At 38.5% G+C, this 21775-nt stretch overlaps 2 protein-coding genes across 6 annotated transcripts in view; one reads left to right on the top strand and one right to left on the bottom strand.

Moving 5' to 3' along the window:
• Positions 1 to 4998: 4998 nt before the first annotated feature.
• Positions 4999 to 21775, bottom strand: part of METTL9 (methyltransferase 9, His-X-His N1(pi)-histidine) — a 42743-nt gene continuing 25966 nt past the window's right edge. For 4 of the 5 annotated variants that reach the window (XM_064478517.1, XM_064478516.1, XM_031433060.1 and 1 more), the window contains exon 5: positions 4999 to 5701. In XM_064478517.1, the coding sequence (XP_064334587.1) occupies positions 5496 to 5701 (206 nt within the window). In that variant the 3' untranslated portion in view covers positions 4999 to 5495. The remainder of the gene's footprint in view (positions 5702 to 21775) is intronic. The other variant, XM_031433061.2, reaches the window with a different exon arrangement.
• IGSF6 (immunoglobulin superfamily member 6) lies at positions 8324 to 17627 on the top strand. The gene is made up of 6 exons (XM_010983951.3): positions 8324 to 8465; positions 11679 to 12035; positions 14089 to 14192; positions 14873 to 14920; positions 15277 to 15357; positions 16551 to 17627. Exons 1-6 carry the CDS (start codon positions 8363 to 8365, stop codon positions 16605 to 16607), a joined length of 750 nt encoding a protein of 249 aa, XP_010982253.2. The 5' UTR covers positions 8324 to 8362; the 3' UTR covers positions 16608 to 17627.

The raw sequence follows: 21775 nt of genomic DNA, 5'->3' as shown, positions 1-21775 counted from the left end.
AGTACTCTGTGTTGACTCTTGAATAGGATATAAGAAAACAGTGTTCAGGCATTGTGTTTTTAATTATTTTCCAGAACTTAAGTAGTGCAGGTGTACAAGACATTCCAACTTTACATGGTCATTTATTTGGGGGTGGGGGAGGGGATCTTTACTTTTCATTCTACATGTACTGAAAGTAATTTTTAAATGGACTTGTAACAAAAATACACCAGTATCTAATTCATGTGAATACAGCATATTGACTCTAAAATCCAGGGGGAAATCTTAAGTTCTAGTTATGTAATAATATTCCCCTAATTCTCCAAAAGTATGCAATTTCATAGCTAAAAAGAAGTACTTTGGTATCAGTGAACACTGTTTCCAATTCATTGATATCAATACAGATAGCAAGCCACAAAGTATAAATTACTAGTAAATGAAACTCAATGCCATACAAGTCATACTTTAAAAACAAATCATTAGGGAAATGCAAATCAAAACCAGGAGATACCACCTCTCATCCATCAGAATGACTACTATTAAGAAAAATGCTAAATATCAAGTTTTTAGGGAGAATGTGGAGAAATTGGAATACCTGTACATTGTTTGTGGGAATATAAAATGGTGCAGCCAGTGTGGAAACCAATTTGGCAATTCCTCAAAAAATTAAACATAGAACTACCATATGATCCAGCAATCCACTTCTGAGTGTATACCCAAAGTGAAAACAGCAACTCAAACATATTTGTACCCCCATGTTTCCAGAAGCATTATTCTCAATGACAAAAGGGTGGAAGTAACCCAGGTGTCCATTGACAGATGAATGATAAGCAAGAAAACATAAAATGGAATATTATTCACCCTTAAAAAGGGAAGAAATTCTGACATATGCTACAACATGGATGGATCTTGAGAACATTATGCTAAGTGAAATAAATCAGCCACAAAAAAGACAAATACTGTATGATTCCACTTATATGATGAGGTAGAATAGCCAAATTCATAGAAAGTAGTAACAGTGATTGCCAGGGGCTGGGGGGCAAGGTGGGGGGAGGGAATGGGGAGTTAGTGTTTAATAGGTACAGAGTTTCAGTTTTGCAAGATAAAAAGAGTAAAAATTGATGGCAGTGATGGTTGCACAATATGAATGTACTAAATACCACTGAACTGTAGACCTAAAAATGGCTAAGATGGTAAATTTTATGTGATTTTACAATTTAAAAATTGGAAGAAAGAGATAAATAATCGTACTGTGTCAGGGAACACTAACAAGTTTAAACATGAGCAACTAAATGGGATGTGGTATGCTGAATTGATTCCCAGAACAGAAAAAGGTCATTAATGGAAAAACGGGCAAAATTCCAGTAGTCTGTAGTTGACTTAACATTAATGTATCAATGTTAATTTCTCAGTTTTGACAGACATACCACAGTTATGCAAGATAATGTTGAGGGGTAAAGGGTACACGGGAACTCTCTGCGCTATCTTTGCAAGATCTCTCCAAATCTAACATTATTCCAAAATAAAAGTTTATTTGAAAATAAATTTTAAAAAAGCAAATGACATAATTATCAGAGAAATGCAAATCAAAACTACAATGAGGTATCCACCTCACACCAGCCAGAATGGCCATCATTCAAAAGCCCACAAATGGCAAATGCTGGAGAGGCTGTGGAGAAAAGGGAACCCTCCTACACTGCCGGTGGGAATGCAGTTTGGTGCAGCCACTGTGGAAAACAGTATGGAGATTCCTCAAAAGACTAGGAATAGACTTACCATATGACCCAGGAATCCCGCTCCTGGGCATATATCCAGAAGGAACCCTACTTCAAAAAGACACCTGCACCCCAATGTTCATAGCAGCACTATTTACAATAGCTAAGACATGGGAACAGCCTAAATGTCCACCAACAGATGACTGGATAAAGAAGATGTGGTATACTTATACAATGGAATACTACTCAGCCATAAAAACCGACACCATAACGCCATTTACAGCAACATGGATGTTCCTAGAGAATGTCATTCTAAGTGAAGTAAGCCAGAAAGAAAAATAAAAATACCATATGAGATCGCTCATATGTGGAACCTAAAAAAAGAGGAAAAAAAACATAAATACAAAACAGAAACAGACTCATAGACATAGAATACAAACTTGTGGTTGCCAAGGGGGCGGGGGGTGGGAAAGGGACAGACTGGGATTTCAAAATGTAGAATAGATAAACAAGATTATACTGTATAGCACAGGTAAATATATACAAGATCTTGTGGTAGCTCACAGTGAAAATAAAAAAAGTGACAATGAATATATGTATGTTCATGTATAACTGAAAAATTGTGCTCTACACTGGAATTTGACACAACATTGTAAAATGACTATAACTCAGTAAAAAACTGTTTAAAAAATAAAATTAAATTAAAAAGCAAGTGACAGCTAAAAAGAATCAATTCCTCATAGAAGACAAACACAACACAATCAAAACTGATAAAGTAATCAGCAAAATACAAGCACCTATACCAATAGCTACAGGGGATGTGAAATTTTTTATTGCGCTGTTCACTGCTGTCTAGCTATTGTCTCACCATCTACTAACTGCAAAAAGGCAGGCTGTTGAATTTTGTATCATGGTAATTATCTCCTAAATGATTCTGGGTGCATCTTTTCACTTAGATCTTAGCATGGATACAGGGTGAACTTCCTTCTGCCAATTCATGATTGTGTGTCTCTGATAAGCTGGTTGTGAGTTATGGAAGATCCTGCTTGTTTCAAGTCAATTATGAGCCCAGTTTGTGCTCAGGGCACTCCTAGGCAGCACAGCTCAGCCCAGACAGCCCTGGTTCAGCACACTATCTTCCAGCTGCAACATGGGTGCATTGGATAAAAGCTTCTTTGCGGGGCACTTAGGCATCTGCACAAACGTGTTAAGTCGCTTTAGCCACTGGAAGCCCGTGTTGAAGGTGCTATAGCTGTTTGAGAAAAAGGATCATGAAATACTTTTATCGGTAACCAAGCAGTGGGAAGCAGTTAATGAAAACATCTTGCTTCATTACAAGTCGATTTAAACACTATCCTCGGAACTCAGTGAAAACAAAGCTTTACACAGAAAGATGACTTGAAACAACTAAGTTTTACTTTATTTTCCCAGCCCAGCTTCTTTTCTGTTAAAGGTCAACTTTTATGTAATACCTGATGTGACATTGAGAAGGGTAGAAAATACACTGTCCCTCTTACCTACTCTGCACAAGGGAGAAATGACTAAGGCCATTGTGTCTTCTTCCCTTCCCTTCTCTGAAATCAGTGGTCTAAGCACTTGAGGGGCTGACAACTGCAGGTGCAAAACGCCCTGAATCACAGGTGCAGCTTGCATTTCCTTTCTCTGTGACCTTTCAGGTCAACTGGTTCGCTTGCTTTGACCACAAATACAGCTCTTCTTAATTTCTCCCGCACAACCTTAACTTGATATGAAGCACTTATACACAAGACATGGTGCAGACAAGAAGGCAGTTTATTGTACTTTGGAGGGGAAAAACATGATTCCATTTAGGGAAAAAAAAAAAAAAAAAGAGCCATTGACACTCAGCAACACTGCCATCTAGTGGAATCGTGACACACCACCAAGACTTTCAAGACCAGGAAGGAAATGTGAGCGGATTCGCTGGTTTAAATTTTCACCAAAAACCGGCACTTTTAAGAAGTTGGTTTTCAGAGGATCTCAGATTTGGAGAAACTGTTTTTATCTTTGAAATGCATAAACGTATGTGCTTTTTCTGATTGGGGGGGGGGTAAAGAATGAGGTTTTTTTTAAACAGACCATGAAATTAATTCTTGATTTCAAAGTTATGAAACATTTTGGAACAACCCGCCTCTTTGAACACCCATCACTCTTGCACTCCTGTTGGACAATCTAAAACAGCAACCCCTGATTATGACAGTTTATAAAGAAGCAAAACTCAACTGTACAAGAACTACATCAAGTTTACTCATTTCCTCTATTTTTACAATCTAAGGTGCTAAGTATTGCGCTTCGCTTACTTGAATTCCTGGCAAAAAGCATTAGAACGCATCAGTTAACACTTTTGCATAAATCACATAACCCAACTCTTATCATGACTACACAATAACAGTGGAAGATATTGGTGTGAGGATATGGGAATGCTGTTCTTAATGAATAATAAAGTCATTCTTCTCAAGGCTTTAATTCTCCTTTATACCCAGGTGTTGCAGTCAATGTGTTGATTTGATGACTTCTCCGAGCATATAAATGAGAATATTTAATGAAACACCTGGCTGAAAAAAGAAATAAAGTTGTGAGAATAACATATTGTTAATAGCCACAGTCTCGAATTGGCATCTCTTTTATTACTGAGATTTTAGATTCTGGGTTAAGTGCTCTGCTCTTTGGAACATTCACAATGGCTATTGATCTTGCTAATGAGTTCCTCACAGCAACATTTCTGGATGCACGGTTGGAGGCACTCGTGGATTCTAGGATGCATGAGTCTGACATGGTTTCCTCAAACCATGTTCTTGGCAAATAATAAACTCAGTGAAGGATTTTGAGAAGAGCCAAGCTCTGGGAAAGAGGTATACAAGTGTAGAGTAAGAACTTGAATTAAAACATCTTTAAGTTGCATTTTGTCAGCAGACAAAACCGGGTGTTTCAATTCTGAGAACCTGAGACTGTCCAGGACAGCAAAATTCTGAGCGTAGCATGCACCCTATCACAAAGTCAGAACCCAGGGTCCTGCGTTTCCCAAAACAACATGAATTGGGGGAGTAGAGGTGGTCCCTGAAGTACTATAGCTGAATGAGGTTATTCTTTTGAGGGTGGTCTAGATTGCCTCAGTGTTCACCACAATTTACAATAACGCCCCCACCCCCAGTCTAAAGCCTTCCTTCACCACATACTCAAGTCGACTGCATCTTTCACGTGATGCCACCATACTTGGTTACTCCTGAAGCTAAAGCAGTGAAAGATGCTAGGGGAGCCGTACAGTAACTCAAACACAATGCCAAAGTCATCTCCAAAAAAGTTTATTAGCGTGATTAAAAACATTTTCTTGAATAATGACAGAATTCCTAAACATGAGAGAGTATCAGAGGCTACATCTTATAACCAATATTTGCGATTGCACGGACAGTTTTATTGCCAGTCTCTTCATTTTATTAAAAACAATCCGTATTTACTGGTTCCATGTGAAGTCATGACTATTGCTTTGACTGGGAATGAGTCCCTACTGCAATTAAGTATAAAAAATATCTTCCATAATTGGAGTGTGACCTGCATTGCCGGGTAGAGTTGATAAAAATCCTTAAAGAGTTGGGTTTTTGTTTTTTAAAAACATTCCTTTTACACACTACAAAGAAATAATTAGTATTTTGGCTTTTTAAATTCCTACATGATACTGAGAATGGCAGTCCCCAAAGATCCTCCCTTCACATAATCGCGAACGCAGACCCTCTTCCAGAGCATACATTCTTGGGGTGGACTCCGAGGACTTCAACCTCCTCGTGCTTACACTGGTTTGAGAACAAAGACGGCGTCATCCAGAACGTAGTAGTCGTTGTACATGTCGCCTTCACACAGGTACGGCAGTCTGGTAAAAGCCTCGATAGCAAAACCAGCTTTTCTGAAAACTTCAGGCAGACTGTTCACTTGTTCTTCCCAATTCTGTCCCTTGATTTCCAAAATTTCTGACGGCTTATCCCACTTGCCACCTACTAAAACAAATAAAAATATTAAGTTAAATTCTTGAACAAACAAATTATTTAAAGACAGAAGAGAAGAACAATATTAGCCAAGGACTTGGTACGTGCCAAGCACTGGGTGCCTTGATGAACCAGCTCCCAGATACTCTGGAGGCTGGAGGGCAGAGAGGAGTACAGACTTAGCAGGGCTGAAGAACGGGCCGGAGCTTGCAAGGTTAATGAACATCGGAGCACAAATGTAATCCTTGGTTTAACTGGATCCAAAGCCCACACTACACTTTTCTTTAAAACTGTCATTCAGATATCCCCCTCCCTTATACTGACTGAGGTGGAATGGTTAATAGATTTGGAAGACTGCTCATTAACTACTGGAATACTGAAGCAGAGAGAAACATATAAAAACTGAAAGAGAGTTTTGGATAAATGCAAGAAAATGCCACTAATATAGTAAAGTTAGGCACCATATTAACTGGAGAGGTTTACCAGGCTAAAAATAAAAACAGGATATGAAGGATTTTAACTTCTAAAAACAGACCATTCACTGTTTTTCAAGGGAGGTTAACGTACTCACTAACTTTTCAGAACAATTTCATAAAAGTCAAACGCCAGAACCAGAGGGGAGTTACAACACTAGAATGGAGAGTCAACCTAGCATTTCTTGCAACAGTAACTCAGGTCTATGTTAGTCATTTCCAAATCCATGAGCATCAGATGCCCAGGAACTGGGGGGCTAGATAAGGTCTTCAAGTTCATATAGAAACATCAAGAATTGACTACAGACAAACACACACATACATAATGGGTTTATGTAAATTTGGGGGTGCTTTTAGATGTTATGGTGATGTAAAAAAATTACACAATAAGATTAGAAGTGTTACTAAATTCAGACTGAGAATAACTTTCTGCAAGTGAGAAAATATACAGTCAACAGGCGTCAAGAGCACAAACTCTACAGCGGAAAGTTTCATTCTTTTTGGTGGTCCAGCACCCCTCTTCCTAGGTAAGAGTCCAGGTGGGAGGCAAAGCCTGGGGAAGCAGCTTTCCCCGCCTTTCTTGAAGCTAAGGCACGGGCACATGACCTACGCTCAGACACACTACCTTGAGACCTGGGACGCGGAGCCAGTGACCCAGAGAAGTGAGGACGTGAGGCTTGTTCTCTGGGGAGGCGTGAGACCAAGCGGCTGGCGCAGCGTTGAGCGGTACTAATGACAGACTTTGGTCCAGGGCACAGCTAGTGCTTGGCGGTGGCAGTGTGATCTTCAGATCGGTTTTACAGTGTGTCTGGGGGCGTTTTTCTTGGCTGTAGACCTGATATACGATTCCCCAGTCCTCCCAGTGACTCTCTTCAGCTACCCCCAAATCCTTTCAATAAATTTCCTTTTTGCTTAAGCCAGGCAGAGTCAGTTTCCGCTGCTTACAAAGAATGAAGATGAAGCCTCCAAGAGCAGGGGGAGCCAGGGCTGGGGTGGGGGGCTGGGGATGACAGATTCCACACATTTGTTTCACAGCACAATAAAATAAAAGAGGTCACACAAAACTGGGGCACAACTACTTAATGACACACAACTTATTTTCTTCATTGCACCATGATGTACTGTTCACAAATTACTCTTGTCTCTATTTGATGACCCTTCCTTCTGCTTCTCAATCTCCAGCAGTTACTGGCCCAGCACTAAGCACACAGTAGGTGCCCCAAGACCAGCGACTGAACTCTGGAAATTTAAAGTATGAATTATCTGTCAACCAGTACTTGCTGGGGGAACTCTAATTGGGAAAGATACATGTAACCCCAGTGTTTACTGCAGCCCTATTTACAACAGCCAAGACAACCTAAACATGGAAACAACCTAAATGCCCATTGACAGATGACTGGATAAAGACATTGTGGTATACATATACAATGGAACACTACTCAGCCATAAAAAATAATACCATTTGCAGATACATGGATGGACTTGGAGATCGTCATTCTAAGTGAAATAGGTCAGAAAGAGAAAAAACATACCGTATGGTATCACTTATATGTGGAATCTTAAAAAAAAAAAGACACAAAAGAAACTTATTTACAAAACAGAAATAGACTCACAGACACGGAAAACAAACTTATGGTTGCCATGGAGGAAAAGGGGTGGGAAGGGATAAACTAGAAGTTCCTGGTCTGAACTACTAGTCAGCAGATACTAACTACTATATATAAAATAGATGAACAACAAATTTACTCTGTACAGCACAGGGAACTATGTTCAGTATCTTGTAGTAGTCTATAATGAAAAAGAATATGAAAAGGAATATATGTATGTATGACAAACACCAGAAATTACACAACATTGTAAGCTGACTATACGTCAATAAAGAAAATGGGGGGGGGGCGGGGAAGGAATGCAGTTTCAAGGACAGAAAAAAAAAACACTTCCTGAGAATATGCGTCACATGTAAATCAACATCGAAACATCTAAGACCTTTGAGGATTTGTAAAATCCAAGAAAAATGTATCATATGAACATTTAGAAATGTGCTCTAGGTTAAAAATCTCAACTTTAAATGGTGAAACTGGGTTACAATCAATCTTTACACAATTTCAAAAAGTTCTCGATTATGGTTCCTTAATAAGAGTTCCTCTCTTTGGTTCTTCCTTTCTAAAAAAAGAGGAAAAAAAAAGCCAACTCTTTTCAAATGCACACTCCCCCCACGTCACACATACACACAGAAATGGAGGCTGTGAACGGAGGCAAGATCATTCTCAGCCTGGGAATCAATCTGATTCTATTTTCTGTCGGTAAGGTTCTTTTTTTCTCCTCCATTTTATTTAAATCAATTGCTATTTTTTGCCTGATTCATTTATATTTTAAGCCCCAGTGGATTAATTTTTAAATGTGTAACATTATGGACATTGTCTAAGGTGATAAATTTCCTTTTTCCTCAGAGAAAGAGGTAATAAATAGCTGAGAAAAATTTCAGATGAACATTGAAAATTCTCTTTGCTATTATGCTGCTTTGGAGAAGAGCATCTCACTAAACAAAGGGCTGAAAATATTCATAAAATCACGTGCTAGTCATCAACAATTTAGAGCCCGTTCAGACAGACTCGCTCTGTATGAAATAATACTTGATGAATATTTTTAAAGCACAGCATTTCTGAAAAGCGGAATTTCTACAAATTAAAGTGCTTGTCATTAAAAAAAAAAAAAACTGCAATGGCTCCCTCCTTGGAGAATAACCATTCCATAACATACCTATTTTTTAAATTCTGCCTATACTTGTTTTTTCTCTGTGAAAGAGAAAATGTTTCCTACATCACAATTCATCACAGTTCTCATAAATTTAACAATCTCAGATTTGCTCACAAAGTTTGGGTCACAGGGCAGGAAAGAGAGCAAGAGCTCTTAAAATTATTTTTTCTCATCTGTAAAGAAATACATCAAAGTGTTAACAGTGATGCGGGTGGTGCGAAAAAACTATGGGTGATACTTTTTGTCCTACTTTCAGTAATAGTCAATTTTCTCCCCAATAAGTACATATTACTCTTATAGACTGTTTGAATTAATATGATTTTAAAGAAGAATCATTATCTTTAAAAGATATATTCTAAAAGATGTGCAGATAACGTAGCTGGAATTTGCTCCAAATAGTCTGGGAGAGAAGGAACAAGCAGGGCAGAGGGCTGGAACCAGACTGGGCTGCAGCCGGGTGACCGTGGGGAACTTGCTGTGCTGGCGGCTGCTTCAACATATGTTCAGAATTTTCCATAAAGATTTTTCTAAGTATCAAAAATTAGTTTTCTACATATTTTCTACCTTGGTCTTCAACAACAGTAATCTTTTTTTATTCCCTCCAGCAACGAGAGAAACTTTTAAGGTTTTCAGAAGGTGCTGTGCTTTAAAAACAAAAACAAAAAAACAATCCTACAGAATGTGATTCTTAAAGAGAAACTTTTTGGGGGAGTGGGCTGTGGTGTGACATGTTATCCAGACTTCTCTTTTTCCGCTAAGACGTTGCGAAAGTGGCTGGGGGCGGGGGGTTTGGCTCACGGTGTCTTCAGCCTGGCTCTCACAGGAAACCACTGCAACTGGTTTTCTCCTACTGGGGCTAACGGAGGGGAAGTCGGAAATGAGCGGAATGTGAAACTCCTAAGTTGCAAATACGGATTTTACCCTCCGGAGCGTTAGTTCTCCAAGAGAAGAGTTAAAGGCAGTTTAACACTGCCTTTTAAAGGCTCTCACAGAGAACCTGGGACGGGGGACACTGCTGGTCAACTGTGACGTTCTTGGCAGGCCCACCTCCATTTCACATTTCCCATGCACAGTGATCACTACACCTTTAAAGTGCTTCTCTGCTCCTAAGGTGACTGAGTCTGGGTAGGAGACATGCAGCTGTATTTATCAGACTTAGGAGTGAGAAGCCTGGTCTTCAGGGGCCTCTACCCTCTCATCTGGTTTATATTTATCAGGTCACCAGCTCATCTTCAATTGTACAAATACTAAAAGCCCATCTGAAACTTAAGCATCAGTCCCCTGGCACTACTTTTCAATTTCACTTACAGGAGCAAAGGACAAACTCAGACAAATAAGACCACTTGGAAACATATAACTAGGCAGAGTCAGACTGAAAACATGCAAAAATTCTCATTTGTCTCAAGCAATTCTATTTCACATAGAGCTTCCCTTGCCCCAAAGAGGGCTGAGGGCAGGCCTTTCAATTTATAAACACCTGAGTGGCTTTCCAGCTTCACATGCCTGGAATCAGACGGCCAAGGTGGGGACCCACCGCTATGACATGGGCGCAGCACGTAGTGGAGAGAGCACTGGCCTGAGTGTCTAGTTCCAGCCCTGCCAACACCTTGCTGAGATGCCCACAATTATCTCTAAAATGGGCATGTGGCACAGTGGGAACAGGAATAGTGGTGGGAGCAGAAACAGCTACCTTTTATTAAATACTAAGATTCAGGTAAGTAAATGCTTCATATGCATTGATGGCCTCACTTAAACTTCTTGCTAAACCAACGAGGTGCCCAACACTATGCCCATTTTGCTACAGACCAGAGAACTAGGAACTGGCAGAGTTAAGATTTAAACTCAAGTGTGTTTTCATGCTCACAATACTGCTTATCAAGTAAGATGAAACCTACAAGTGACTACAAAGTAGTGTGCAAGTGCCAGGAAAAAATTCAGACTGCCGGGCCCCAGCACCACCAGCTTTAGGCCTCTGCTCAGTAACCAGCAACCGAAGATGCTGTAGGTTAAGCCAGGGCTGTCTTTTCCCAGATATACACCTTGCCTTTTACAATGCATCCCACTGGGACAACCACAAAGGAACAATTGTGAACTGCCATGAGTCCCTAACAATCACAATCTCCACAAGGCATAAAAAAACAAAACAAAAAGACCTCTGCTGCTCATGTGCTCAATCACCTGCCATGACATCTGCATGAGGGGCTCTGGTACCTGTCACCACATCAAATACAACACTCCTATGAGGCCAGGGGTACAGATGAGGAAACAGGCTCTGACAGGGCAAGTGATCTGCACAGGGAGATCAAAGGAAAGCCTGTAAGTACATCAAAGTGCACACATGGACCCTGAACTGCTGACTCTGGATCTGCTGCCAACTCCGCTCGTGATGATGCTGATTCCCAGGACCTCTCTGGGGCTGCCTTCAAGGACCAGACATCACAGCACACCAGCAGGCTGCGGTCAGAAAAGTGAGGAACACGAGTGTCTACTTCTTTCTATACAAATTTTTTTTTTATTGAAGTAAAGTTGATGTACAACACAAGTTATAGGTGTACAATATAGTGATTCGTAATTTTTTAAGGTTATACTCCATTTATGGTTAATATAAAACACTAGCACCATTGTCTACTTTTACAGTCTTGTTTGTGCTGGGAGTGAGGTAAAAAAAAAGCAAGCAATGGGTTTCAATAGATTCCTCTGCTCCAAAACGATGATAAAGCAGAAGCCACTTGACATGGATCATCCGCTTCCTCCCACAGGTGCTGCAGGCGACTGTATCGTCTCAATCTACCAACCGCCTTACCTGGACGTGAACTACACCCAAAAGCCCGTGACCATGCAGTGCTCCTTCTCCACAGCGGGGTGCCCTGCAGAGCAACCAGCAATCCTGTGGTTTCGCTACGGCGCTCACCAGCCTGAGAACCTGTGCTTGGATGGATGCACAAAGGAGACAGACAAATTCACAGTTGTGAATTTGGCACAAGACAAGGTTTCCCTCACTATAAACAGGGTGGCTTTCGATGACAGTGCCATCTACATCTGTGGAGTAGCGTTTCCCAGCTCAGCGGGACCGAGAGCTAAGGGGACTGGAGAAGGGACGGTGCTGGTGGTAAGAGGTCAGTCAAGGTTTTACTCCCGTACACTGCATTCTGCTCAGCCCTCAAACGCATTACATGCTTCTAATGCAGAGATGATGAGATCAATTTGCTAACCTTAATACCAGAGCCAGTGAAGGACATGATCTGCACACAAGCCAACATGAAATTTGGATTAAAGAGCTACTCCGACCCCATCTCCCAGCCTCCACAGACACAGAGTCAGGGTTATGGCAGGTGCTATATTCTCTTCCAACGTCCAGACTTTAGTACTGAAGGCTGACCAACTATGTCCTCCTTTCTGTTTATCACACTGATTGAAATGTGATGATTAACTATCAGCCTTGTCAGGAACTGGCCTGGCACTGCGCCATCTAGAACAAAGCAGTTGAGAGGCGTAAGTTATCAGTCAACTGGACCCAGAAATAAATATGCATTCGGGAGAATAAACACAAATTTTAGGAGAAGCCACTGGGGAATCCCTGACCCTACTCCCTCTGCATGGACGGAGAACAAAAAGGGGGTCGGTGTGGCTCTGGCTTCTTGAGATTTACTAAGATCCATGACACTTTCATGAGGATACTGAACTTAAGCTAAAGTCCTATAAAGTAAGAAATTAACAAATTTCAAGAAAAAAAGCTTCACATGATTTTGGGAGAAAGATGAGAAGGGCAGTACTCTGTGCTTTGTTTGGATCTCTTTTCTTTAAAAAAAAAAAAAAAAAAAAAAAAAACTCTGGTATGATAAGCCCTGAGATCATTAAAACATAAACTCAAGTTAACCGCCTTTTGGTTTTAAAATAGGATTTTAAGGAACCTGGATCGTTCTGTCTTGTAATCCCTCTTTTAGTGTTCTAATGGGCTTTTGATACTCCATTGTCATTTAACCTTAGTTTATTCTTACCTGTAAGGTACATTATAAATGACCTAATGCACATAAAGCACTTTTAATGGTGCCTGGCTTACAGCAAGTACTCAATAAATGTTAGCCACAGGTATTAAAACAAACACATGACAACTCCGGAGATTAGTATGCATTAGTCTTCTATAAAAAATATTAGCCAAAAGAAAAAATGTTCGGTAAAGAGAAGAAGGTCTCTAACCTGCAAGCTCACATGAACAGACATTCTACTTCAGGAGTGGAAATGAGCTCACTGCTAAAAAGACAAGGTAATTTCCTGCCTTTTCTACAGAGCTCCTAATTTCACACTTGAAACTTTTTTTTTTTAGTTTTACAAATACATTTTTGTTGGTTTCACAACAAAAATGTATGTTGTATAAATTGAGCTCACAGGATAAGCACCTATGGGATATTTAGTTGAAAAGTACAAATTATTCAGATAATAATTACAAATCTAATTGGAATTTGTACTTCAGATAATCAGGTACTTGAAGACACGGTGTTACTTCATCCCTACACGGAGCGCAGGACACCCCCTGCAAGGAGGGGGAAATTCAGAACGTGCAAGTGGATTCAATAATGCCACTTCCAGAACCTCCTTAGAACGAAGGGGCACATGTAGCGATGCCTGCCTTGTAAGTGTGCAGCGAGCACTAAGATCTTCAGTGCACACCTTCTCGGGTTCTTTCACAGACGGCACTATTCATCCACGTGTACGAAACAGTTCAAGGTTAGAGATTCACGTGGGAGAGGATCTTAACTCCATAAAAAGACTCTTGGTGACACTTGTACATCATATCTACTAAAAGAAATTTTAAACACTCTTGAACAAACTGTCTTGAAGTGTTTAACTTTAAGCAACACTTTATATAAAAAAGGATTCTTAGCATTATGACAAATAACTAACTGAATTGTTAAAATTTTTTAGTTTTAAAAACAAACAACATTTTTGGCATAATACATTTAAAGGCTTAAGGAACTGGCTTTAACCATATCATATACTTGAGTGTTTTCTGAATTAAGAGACCCTGGGTAAATTTTTACATGAACAGCCACATAGAGTAAGTTTATGTTTCTCCTCTAACATGTAGTTCAGTTATACTTTACATGTGTTATTTGCAATAATACGTTTCAATAGTGACTGTGGCTCTTTCTGTGCCTGTAATTAACAAAGATACAAAGGTTCTCAGCAAGGAACTCTTAGCACCGACGATTCTCTTATCGCTGCTGTGTGTCTACGTCACTGGTGTATTCGGGGTCTTCATCGTCCTCGCCAAAGTAAGTCAAATTGCTTTGCATTGGGTGTCCCTATGGCCTTAAATATTATCATAAGGAAATAATTTCCATCCCTCCACACACTGGGAGTCTTGGAAATTAGCTCACCTAATTAACACCCTCCTTTGCATCTGCAGGAATGCCACCTGCAGGAGAGGTCTACAGAAGAAAGCACAAATTTTCATCACTGAGATTATTATTAACCAGAGTACATGATTCACAGGGTTTTCTTTTCAAAACCCAGTAATATGAGAATAAGAGATCCTTCTTAATAACCGTCTTCCATGGTATCTTTCTGCTGGAAGGGGAGGAGGGTTACTGTCATCCATGAAAGGCCTAAGGACAGTCTTTAAGAGAAAAAGTGGTTAACAAAGAGGTCAGAAACTGCCTTAAAAGATTTTTAAAAGGCCTAAAGGTTTTGAAAAAGAATATCTTGTGGCTGTTCACATGCTATGAGAGGGGGCATGCTATATGTTATATTAGGATTACTATGAATCCTACAATCAGTATCAATTTGAACAATTTTATTAATAAAAGCATCTCAGAAATGACACAAAAATTAACTGTTAATGAATAGTATTTAAATATTAAGTTAGTTTTACCTTATTATGCTATGAGATACCTGCCACAATGTTTTTGAGTGTATAAAATGTCTTATAAGACTTTTTTTTTCTTCCTGACAGTCAAAATCTAACACTCTAAGAAAGAAAGAAACAGAGGATTCACAAAAGGTACAGACTAATATTTGTAAAATATCTTTCAAACTGTGGTTCATTGTAACTATTTCAAATCCAAAATAATTTAAGAAACATCGAACATCATGGTCACTTTCAACCATAGATACTGTTTCCTATTGTTGAGAAAAATGATAACTCAAGCGGTAAAATATGATGTAAATAGTTTTCAATCATAAATTCTACTTGATATACTCAAAATATAAGAGTTAACAGCAGGTACAGATGTGCTGGCTGGGGGCTAGTTTCTGTAACTGGTGGTAGTAAAGAAAGAAGAGGTCTCAGATGATGTGCAGGAATCAGCTGCTTTTAGTCCTGAGAGAGACACATTTTTTTCTTATTTGTATTTACAGAAAAAGAGTGCTCGGCGTATTTTTCAGGAAATTGCTCAAGAACTATACAATAAGAGACACGTGGAAAGAAGCCAACAGCCTGTAAGTGTAAAAATATCCAAAAGATGTAATACAGATATAAAGCATGTTTAACTTAAAAAAAAAAAAAAAAAACCTAAGCTGCCAATAAGCTGTCGATAAGTCAAATTTTCCTTTAGAAGAGTCTAAAAGAGGACTTTCACAAAAGGCATTTTTATATAGAACCTGCTTTGATAACTACATAACAGAGGTTATCTGATGCATTAAGTAGACACCAGGCTGGCATCTTAGTGACATGGAATCTTTCAGAAACACTGGATACAGGCAGTGTTTTTAATACAGACAAGGATGCTTTTGTGGATTGAAAGCTACTTTGCACAGTATCTTGCATGCAGTAGTAAGCATTAAGGAGATGCTGCAAACATTTGTGGATCAAATTATACAGAAAAACTACTTGTTGCTAATAAGGCAGAAAAATTCACATTAGAAAAGATGCAACTAATAAAAATTTAAAATGAGCATTTCTTCAGTCTTTGGGGTTGGAATGATGGGGGAATACTTTAATACTGACTATAATATGTTCTTATGGTGTTTCTTTAAAGTCCTATAGAAACAGGTTTTTCAAAGAAGATGTTGTTTTAGAGCTAGGAGTGCAGATGGTTTCCATGACGCATGATCAGACTGCTCAGATTTAAATTAAAATGTATACAAAATAATGAACTTATATATTAGTAGAGATATTTTTCTATTAAAAAGCAGCCATGAGGCCAGATGAAACAGAATTCTGATATGAGGTGTTCTTTAAAATCCAATTTTTAAAAAGGATTTTCTTCCTGGAAAGAACATTGTCTTAAGTAGCCACTTCATCCTTCAATGTATATACGACACATAAGCAGGTGGTTTAATTACCTAAGACGCCACTCCGAATAATTATAAGCGCCTGCTCATGCTCTATTCATATTGATGCTGGGGCACTTTTCAGCAAGGAGGCCAAGTTAAGGCCTGAAGACAGGGCTGGAAGTGGGAATTTTAAAGTTTTAAGTCAGGGCTTTGACAATGGCATCTGAACAAGAAAATTATTTTTCAGTTCCCACATCTTACTCCAAATAAAGAGAAAACGGCAACTGGACCTTTAAGGTTACAGGAAGGGGACTTACGACCCAGGACGCAAGATGGCGCTGTGGTTTGCACGTTGCTTGCAGCATGGTGTCATTGGTTATGTAACCTTAAATATGGCTTGTTATTTACTATTGCAGGAGAAAGACAATACTTACGAAAACAGAAGAGGACTTTCTAACTATGAAAGACCATAGAAATCTTTTAATTTTCAATTAAGTCACCGAAAATCCAACTCCAGAAGTTATGGAAGCGTTAATGGACATACACCCATCAGGGCTTTCTTTAACAAAACAATTTAAGGTAAATGGAAAAGACCAATGGCTAAAAGAAGGATGCCAGAGTACAGGAAACTATTGGTGACAATAATTACCAAAATACTTTAAAGCCAAATGTAACTGAAAAGTATTTTCCTAATTTGCTAAGAGAATTCTAAGCAAACATCTTCAAAAACTTTAATTTATGTCATATGTCCTAGATTTGTTTCATTCAACATACGAGGTGCATCACGTGATGCCTGATACCTGAAGAAGATCTGAAGTCATACTGTGTGCCTCAGTCTTAAGTGGAAGAACTGTCTTCATTGTTTGTAGAAGGGATAGGCCAATTAGACTAAGTTGGAAAGGAAGGAGGAATGGAGGGAGAAAGGAAAGTGCCAGAATTTGAGTTAGAGAGAAATCATCTTGAAAAGTATTTTGGAGCAAAACTTCTATCGTCAGGTACTGCACTGGGGCAATGGTTTAAAGCACATTTTCCTGTGAGGATATGCAAAATAACTTACATCATGCTGCCAAAAAAAAGTGAGACTAGAAGAGACTCGAGACTAGAGTCAGAATACAATGACTGAAGTATAGAAAATCCAACGCAGAAGGTTAAACAGAGAAAACCTCAGAACAAATAAGCCACAACAGACCCTAGGTGTCAGTCTTGTGCCAAATAACAGCACCAGGGAAGGATTCAGCAACGCACTGTACTTGACAATGCCTTTGCAGTATTGATTGTTAACCAACTTAGGAGGGAAACAACAGTTAAGGGCTGGGTACAGCAAGAATGTTTATGGAATTCATTACCATTCACTAAGAAAACATGTTATGGACTGTTCTCTGAAAATTACTTCTGTGTAAAAAAAATCTATTTAAAGTGCCCACGAGTATATGTTCATTATTAATACTACTATGTTTATTTCATTAAAGCGTTTCTCTTATACCAGTATAAAATGAGGTGTATTCTTATTTTTAAAAGCCAGATCAAATTTAAAATATTTTAAGATCCCTTTGAAAGTCTTTTGTACTGACGGTTTAAATCAGTGATCTCTAATCTTTCTATCACATGTACCAGGAAAAATGGGAAGGGGAGTGGGGGGAGCACTAACCTCATTTTATTTGCGTGTATGATGTATGTATGTGTGAGTGCACATGCATATGTGTGTGTTTTGCATAGTGTATGCATATATGTATGTGTGTATATGTGTATACACAAAAATAGACATTAAACAATTGGCATAAAAAGGAATAAAACTGCTACTATTTTCTTTCTGTATCCCAAAACAAATTGTCTGGTGTACTCCCTCCACTTCCAGACCACTGGCCTGGCTGAAACAAAAGAACTTCTAAACCAGATGGCAAAAAAAGATAAAGCACTTAACAGCATCCAGGTGAATAGAAGTGTTGGATTTGCTCATTCCCTCTTCACTTCTGAGAGTTGCTTCATTTTGGTACTTCCAGGGCTGAAAATATACTGCTCTTTGTGTAGCTAACAAGGAAACAAAATCCCTAAGATAAACTCATATTTGATTCAGAATAAACCTTTCCCAATACAATCAAGGACTCTGTTTCAAAGACTGATTTTTAAGCTGAAACTTGGAATACACTCTCCCAAGTAGTTATATTCCCTCAGGTTATATATGAGTGCCTGATGTATATATAATATTCATTCTTTTATTCATCCGTCCAGCCAACAATATTTATTGAGAGCTATACCGTTATATAATCAAAGGCCTCTTTTGCATGCTATCCTTGGGTTTCACTGAACTTATCCTTGCGTGGGAACCTCCCCTTGCTGACACCTTCATGCTTTTGCTTATGTTGTTCCCCCTGCCTGGTAAAATGCCCCACAGATACAAACACAGTTCAAATGTCACATCCCACCTGAACACTTCCTTAACTCCTCCAGCAACTAACGGATCATTCCTTCTCTAAACCCAGAGTATTTTGTCATGTTTCTTATCAGACTATCCTACCACTGTCTGTTTACAGCTTCTGAACTATTCTGTATTTTTTTTTAATTGGAGTATAGTTGATACACAATGTTGTTTAATTTCTGGAATTTTGTATTTTAAAACAGGAAGCACAAGTCTCATTTATCTTTGTATTTCTACTGCCTAGCACTGCCTGGTACATAGTAGGCTCTTAAATGTCTTTATATGAATGCAACTGAACAATGTTTCTATAGAAAAATATTTTTTCAGCATTTCAACTGATATAATGAAGCACACTTCACTCCCTGGACATTGACCCTCACCCCTCTTCATAAGGACTGTTCACTGAATCTCTAACATATTAATTTTTCTGCTATCTGAGCATCTAGAATTTTCACTGGAAAGGATTAAGCTATAGCTTTCTGTTTAGATTTGCATTTCCCAAGACAATGAACAACCTGAGGAGAAAAACAGACAAAGACATAATTCTAGTGTATACACACCCTCCATTCTAGACAAGAGCACTTAAACCACATACCAAAAGGTGTTAACATTTTCAGAGTAAGTAATTTCTTTCTCTCCAATATGTAAGACCTGAGAGAGTTTAAAACCCTGGGCATATAGTTAAGTCTCTGTGGAGTCACGTCACATAAATTGATGGAGAAGGCTCAGATTTTGAGACCAAGTTAAAGTGCAAAAACATTGACAAAGAACTGTGAACAAATATAATCAATGAAGCCACAAATAAAGCCAAAGTAACAAAATAAGGTGCAATGAAACCAATCTAGCATGTATCAAACACCAATACTGATCCGGAAGTGACTGGGCACTACTTTCTAAGTTACACTATTTAATCCTCACAACAAGCCTCAAGGTAGGTATTAGCCCCATTTTTACGGATGAAACACTAAGCTTAATGGGAGGCTCAGGTAATAAGGGCCGACCCATACTTCAAATACAGCTCAGCCCTCAACGCCCACAGTCTTTGCACAAAGCAGTCCTGCCAGAGTCTTCTTACTTCTATTTAGACTGATGGGAGCTTTAAGACTGATGATGTTTAATTTAACCCGAACGATGACCCTGGAAGAAAGTGAGAAGGCTGCCAAGGGCTACTTCTTAAAAAGCACAGCAAAGAACTTAGAAATTATTTTTTACAAAGCCAGCAGAACACGAATACCAGAACATGATAAAGATAACATCCTCCACATAAATAAAAGACTAGAATCAAACCAAGTATCATTTATCAATAATACTAACGGCAATGCTTTTATTCAGAGTTATTATAAATTTAATCTAGTGATGTGTTACAAAAAGACTATCCGCCTGAGTCCAGAGATTCAGGAGCAGATATGCATTAGTACTATTAATTTAATAAGCCAACAGAGAAAAAACAGGATGACTATCTAGACAGGTGTTCAAAACACAGGTGACAAAATTCCACACTCATGCCCAATTTTTTTTAAGCTCTTAATAAAACAGGAGTTTTTGAAAATATGTATCTCAAGCCAAACAGCAATCTCAGGCCAAAAGACAGCTATCATATTTAAAACATTTTTTCATGAAAATCAAAACAAAAATGTCCACCACTCTTTTTTTTTTTTTTTAACATATTCTGGAAGTAACTACAAATTCACTTGGACCAAAAAGAAAGTCTAAAAATGAGAAGAAAATAGCAAAACCATTGGAAAATGTTATAACTGTGTTTTAAAAAGCCCAAGAGAAATCAATGGTGGAAACTACTGGAAACACTAAAATAATCCAATAAGGTAATAAACAAGGTTCCAAAATGGGTACACACACACAAAATTGCTTTTGTATGTATGCATAATGTCCACTCTAAAATATGATGCAAGAGCCATTTGAGACAGCATGTTTGAACCTGTAGGACACTATGCTAAGTGAAATAAGGTAGACATCGAAAGATAAATACTATATGATCTCACCCCTGTGTAGAATTGAAACAAGTCAAACTTGTAGGACCAGAGAACAGAATGGTAGTTGCCAGGAACTGGTGGGTGGGGAGAAAAAAGATGTTGGTCAAAGGGTACAAACTTTCAGTTGTAAGAAATAAGTTCTGGGGATCTATAGTTAATAATACTGAACTATATACTTTAAATTTGCTAAGAGAACAGATCGTAAGTGTTCTCATCTCACACACACACAAAAGGTAACTATATGAGGTAATGGGTGTGCTGATTAACTTAACTGTAGTAATCATTTCACAATGTATATGTATATTAAATTGCCACTCTGTACACTTAAAATACAACAAACTTTTACTTGCCAATTATATGAAGCTGAGAAATAAATTTCTATTTTTTTTTAAATATGATGAAAAAAATTTAATATCACACACCATTAGAATAAATCTAACAAGACTTATGCAGGACACTTCAGAAGAAAATTTTGTTACTAAAGAACATAACTGAGTACATTGAAAGATACATCCTATAATTTGCCAGGAAATACTCCCGAAATTAACCTATAAACTTAATACAGGGGAATTGGGCAAGCTAGTGCTAAAGCTGATCTGTTAAATAAATAAGCCAAGAAAAATCTAAAAGGAACTGATTAAGGAGGACTAGTGTTACGATACTAAAATGTATGATAAAGCTACAGTAATTAACGTAGTTTGGTACTGGCACACACACAGAGGGACAAATCTTAATAGAACAGAACCAAACACATACAGGACTTTATGATAAAAGTGACATTCAAAGCACTGGGGAAAAGATAATTATTCAATAAATGGTGTTAGGATCACAGTGTAGCTATTTGGAAAACTCACTCTTTAACAAGCAGCTTCACTCCTAGAAATGCATCACACAGATAACCTGAAACCTTACTTCCTTCACTCTTTTCCCTACGTCACCCTCTAGGTGAGGCCCTTCCCTTTAAAATTACAGCACCTAAACCCAACCCTAACTCCACGAAGCCCCTTTCTTGCTTTCATTGTTTATTTTTCTCCATAGCACTTATCACCATCAATACGTCATTTGTTTGCTGTCTTTCTTAGAAAGTAAACTCCACGAGGACAAGGGTATTTCTATGTTTTCTGCTCACTTATCTCGAGCATCACTCAGTAAACGCTCTTTAAATGAACAGAGCTATTCTGTGGCATAGGAGTATCCCTTCCACCTTCACTGTGAGCTCAGTCCCACAGTGCAC

Source organism: Camelus dromedarius, chromosome 24 (genome assembly GCF_036321535.1).
Source record: "Camelus dromedarius isolate mCamDro1 chromosome 24, mCamDro1.pat, whole genome shotgun sequence".
NCBI classification, from domain to species: domain Eukaryota; kingdom Metazoa; phylum Chordata; class Mammalia; order Artiodactyla; family Camelidae; genus Camelus; species Camelus dromedarius.
The sequence above is the reverse complement of the archived record's forward strand: the minus strand, read 5'-3'. Positions and strand labels throughout refer to the sequence as shown.

Bases quoted from the DNA above. Each gene is read 5' to 3' on its own strand.
- IGSF6 (XM_010983951.3), top strand. From the start codon at position 8,363: ATGCACACTCCCCCCACGTCACACATACACACAGAAATGGAGGCTGTG. The intron at 12,036-14,088 runs GTCAGTCAAGGT...TAATTAACAAAG, and splicing joins GACGGTGCTGGTGGTAAGAG to ATACAAAGGTTCTCAGCAAG. The intron at 15,358-16,550 runs GTAAGTGTAAAA...TTACTATTGCAG, and splicing joins TGGAAAGAAGCCAACAGCCT to GAGAAAGACAATACTTACGA.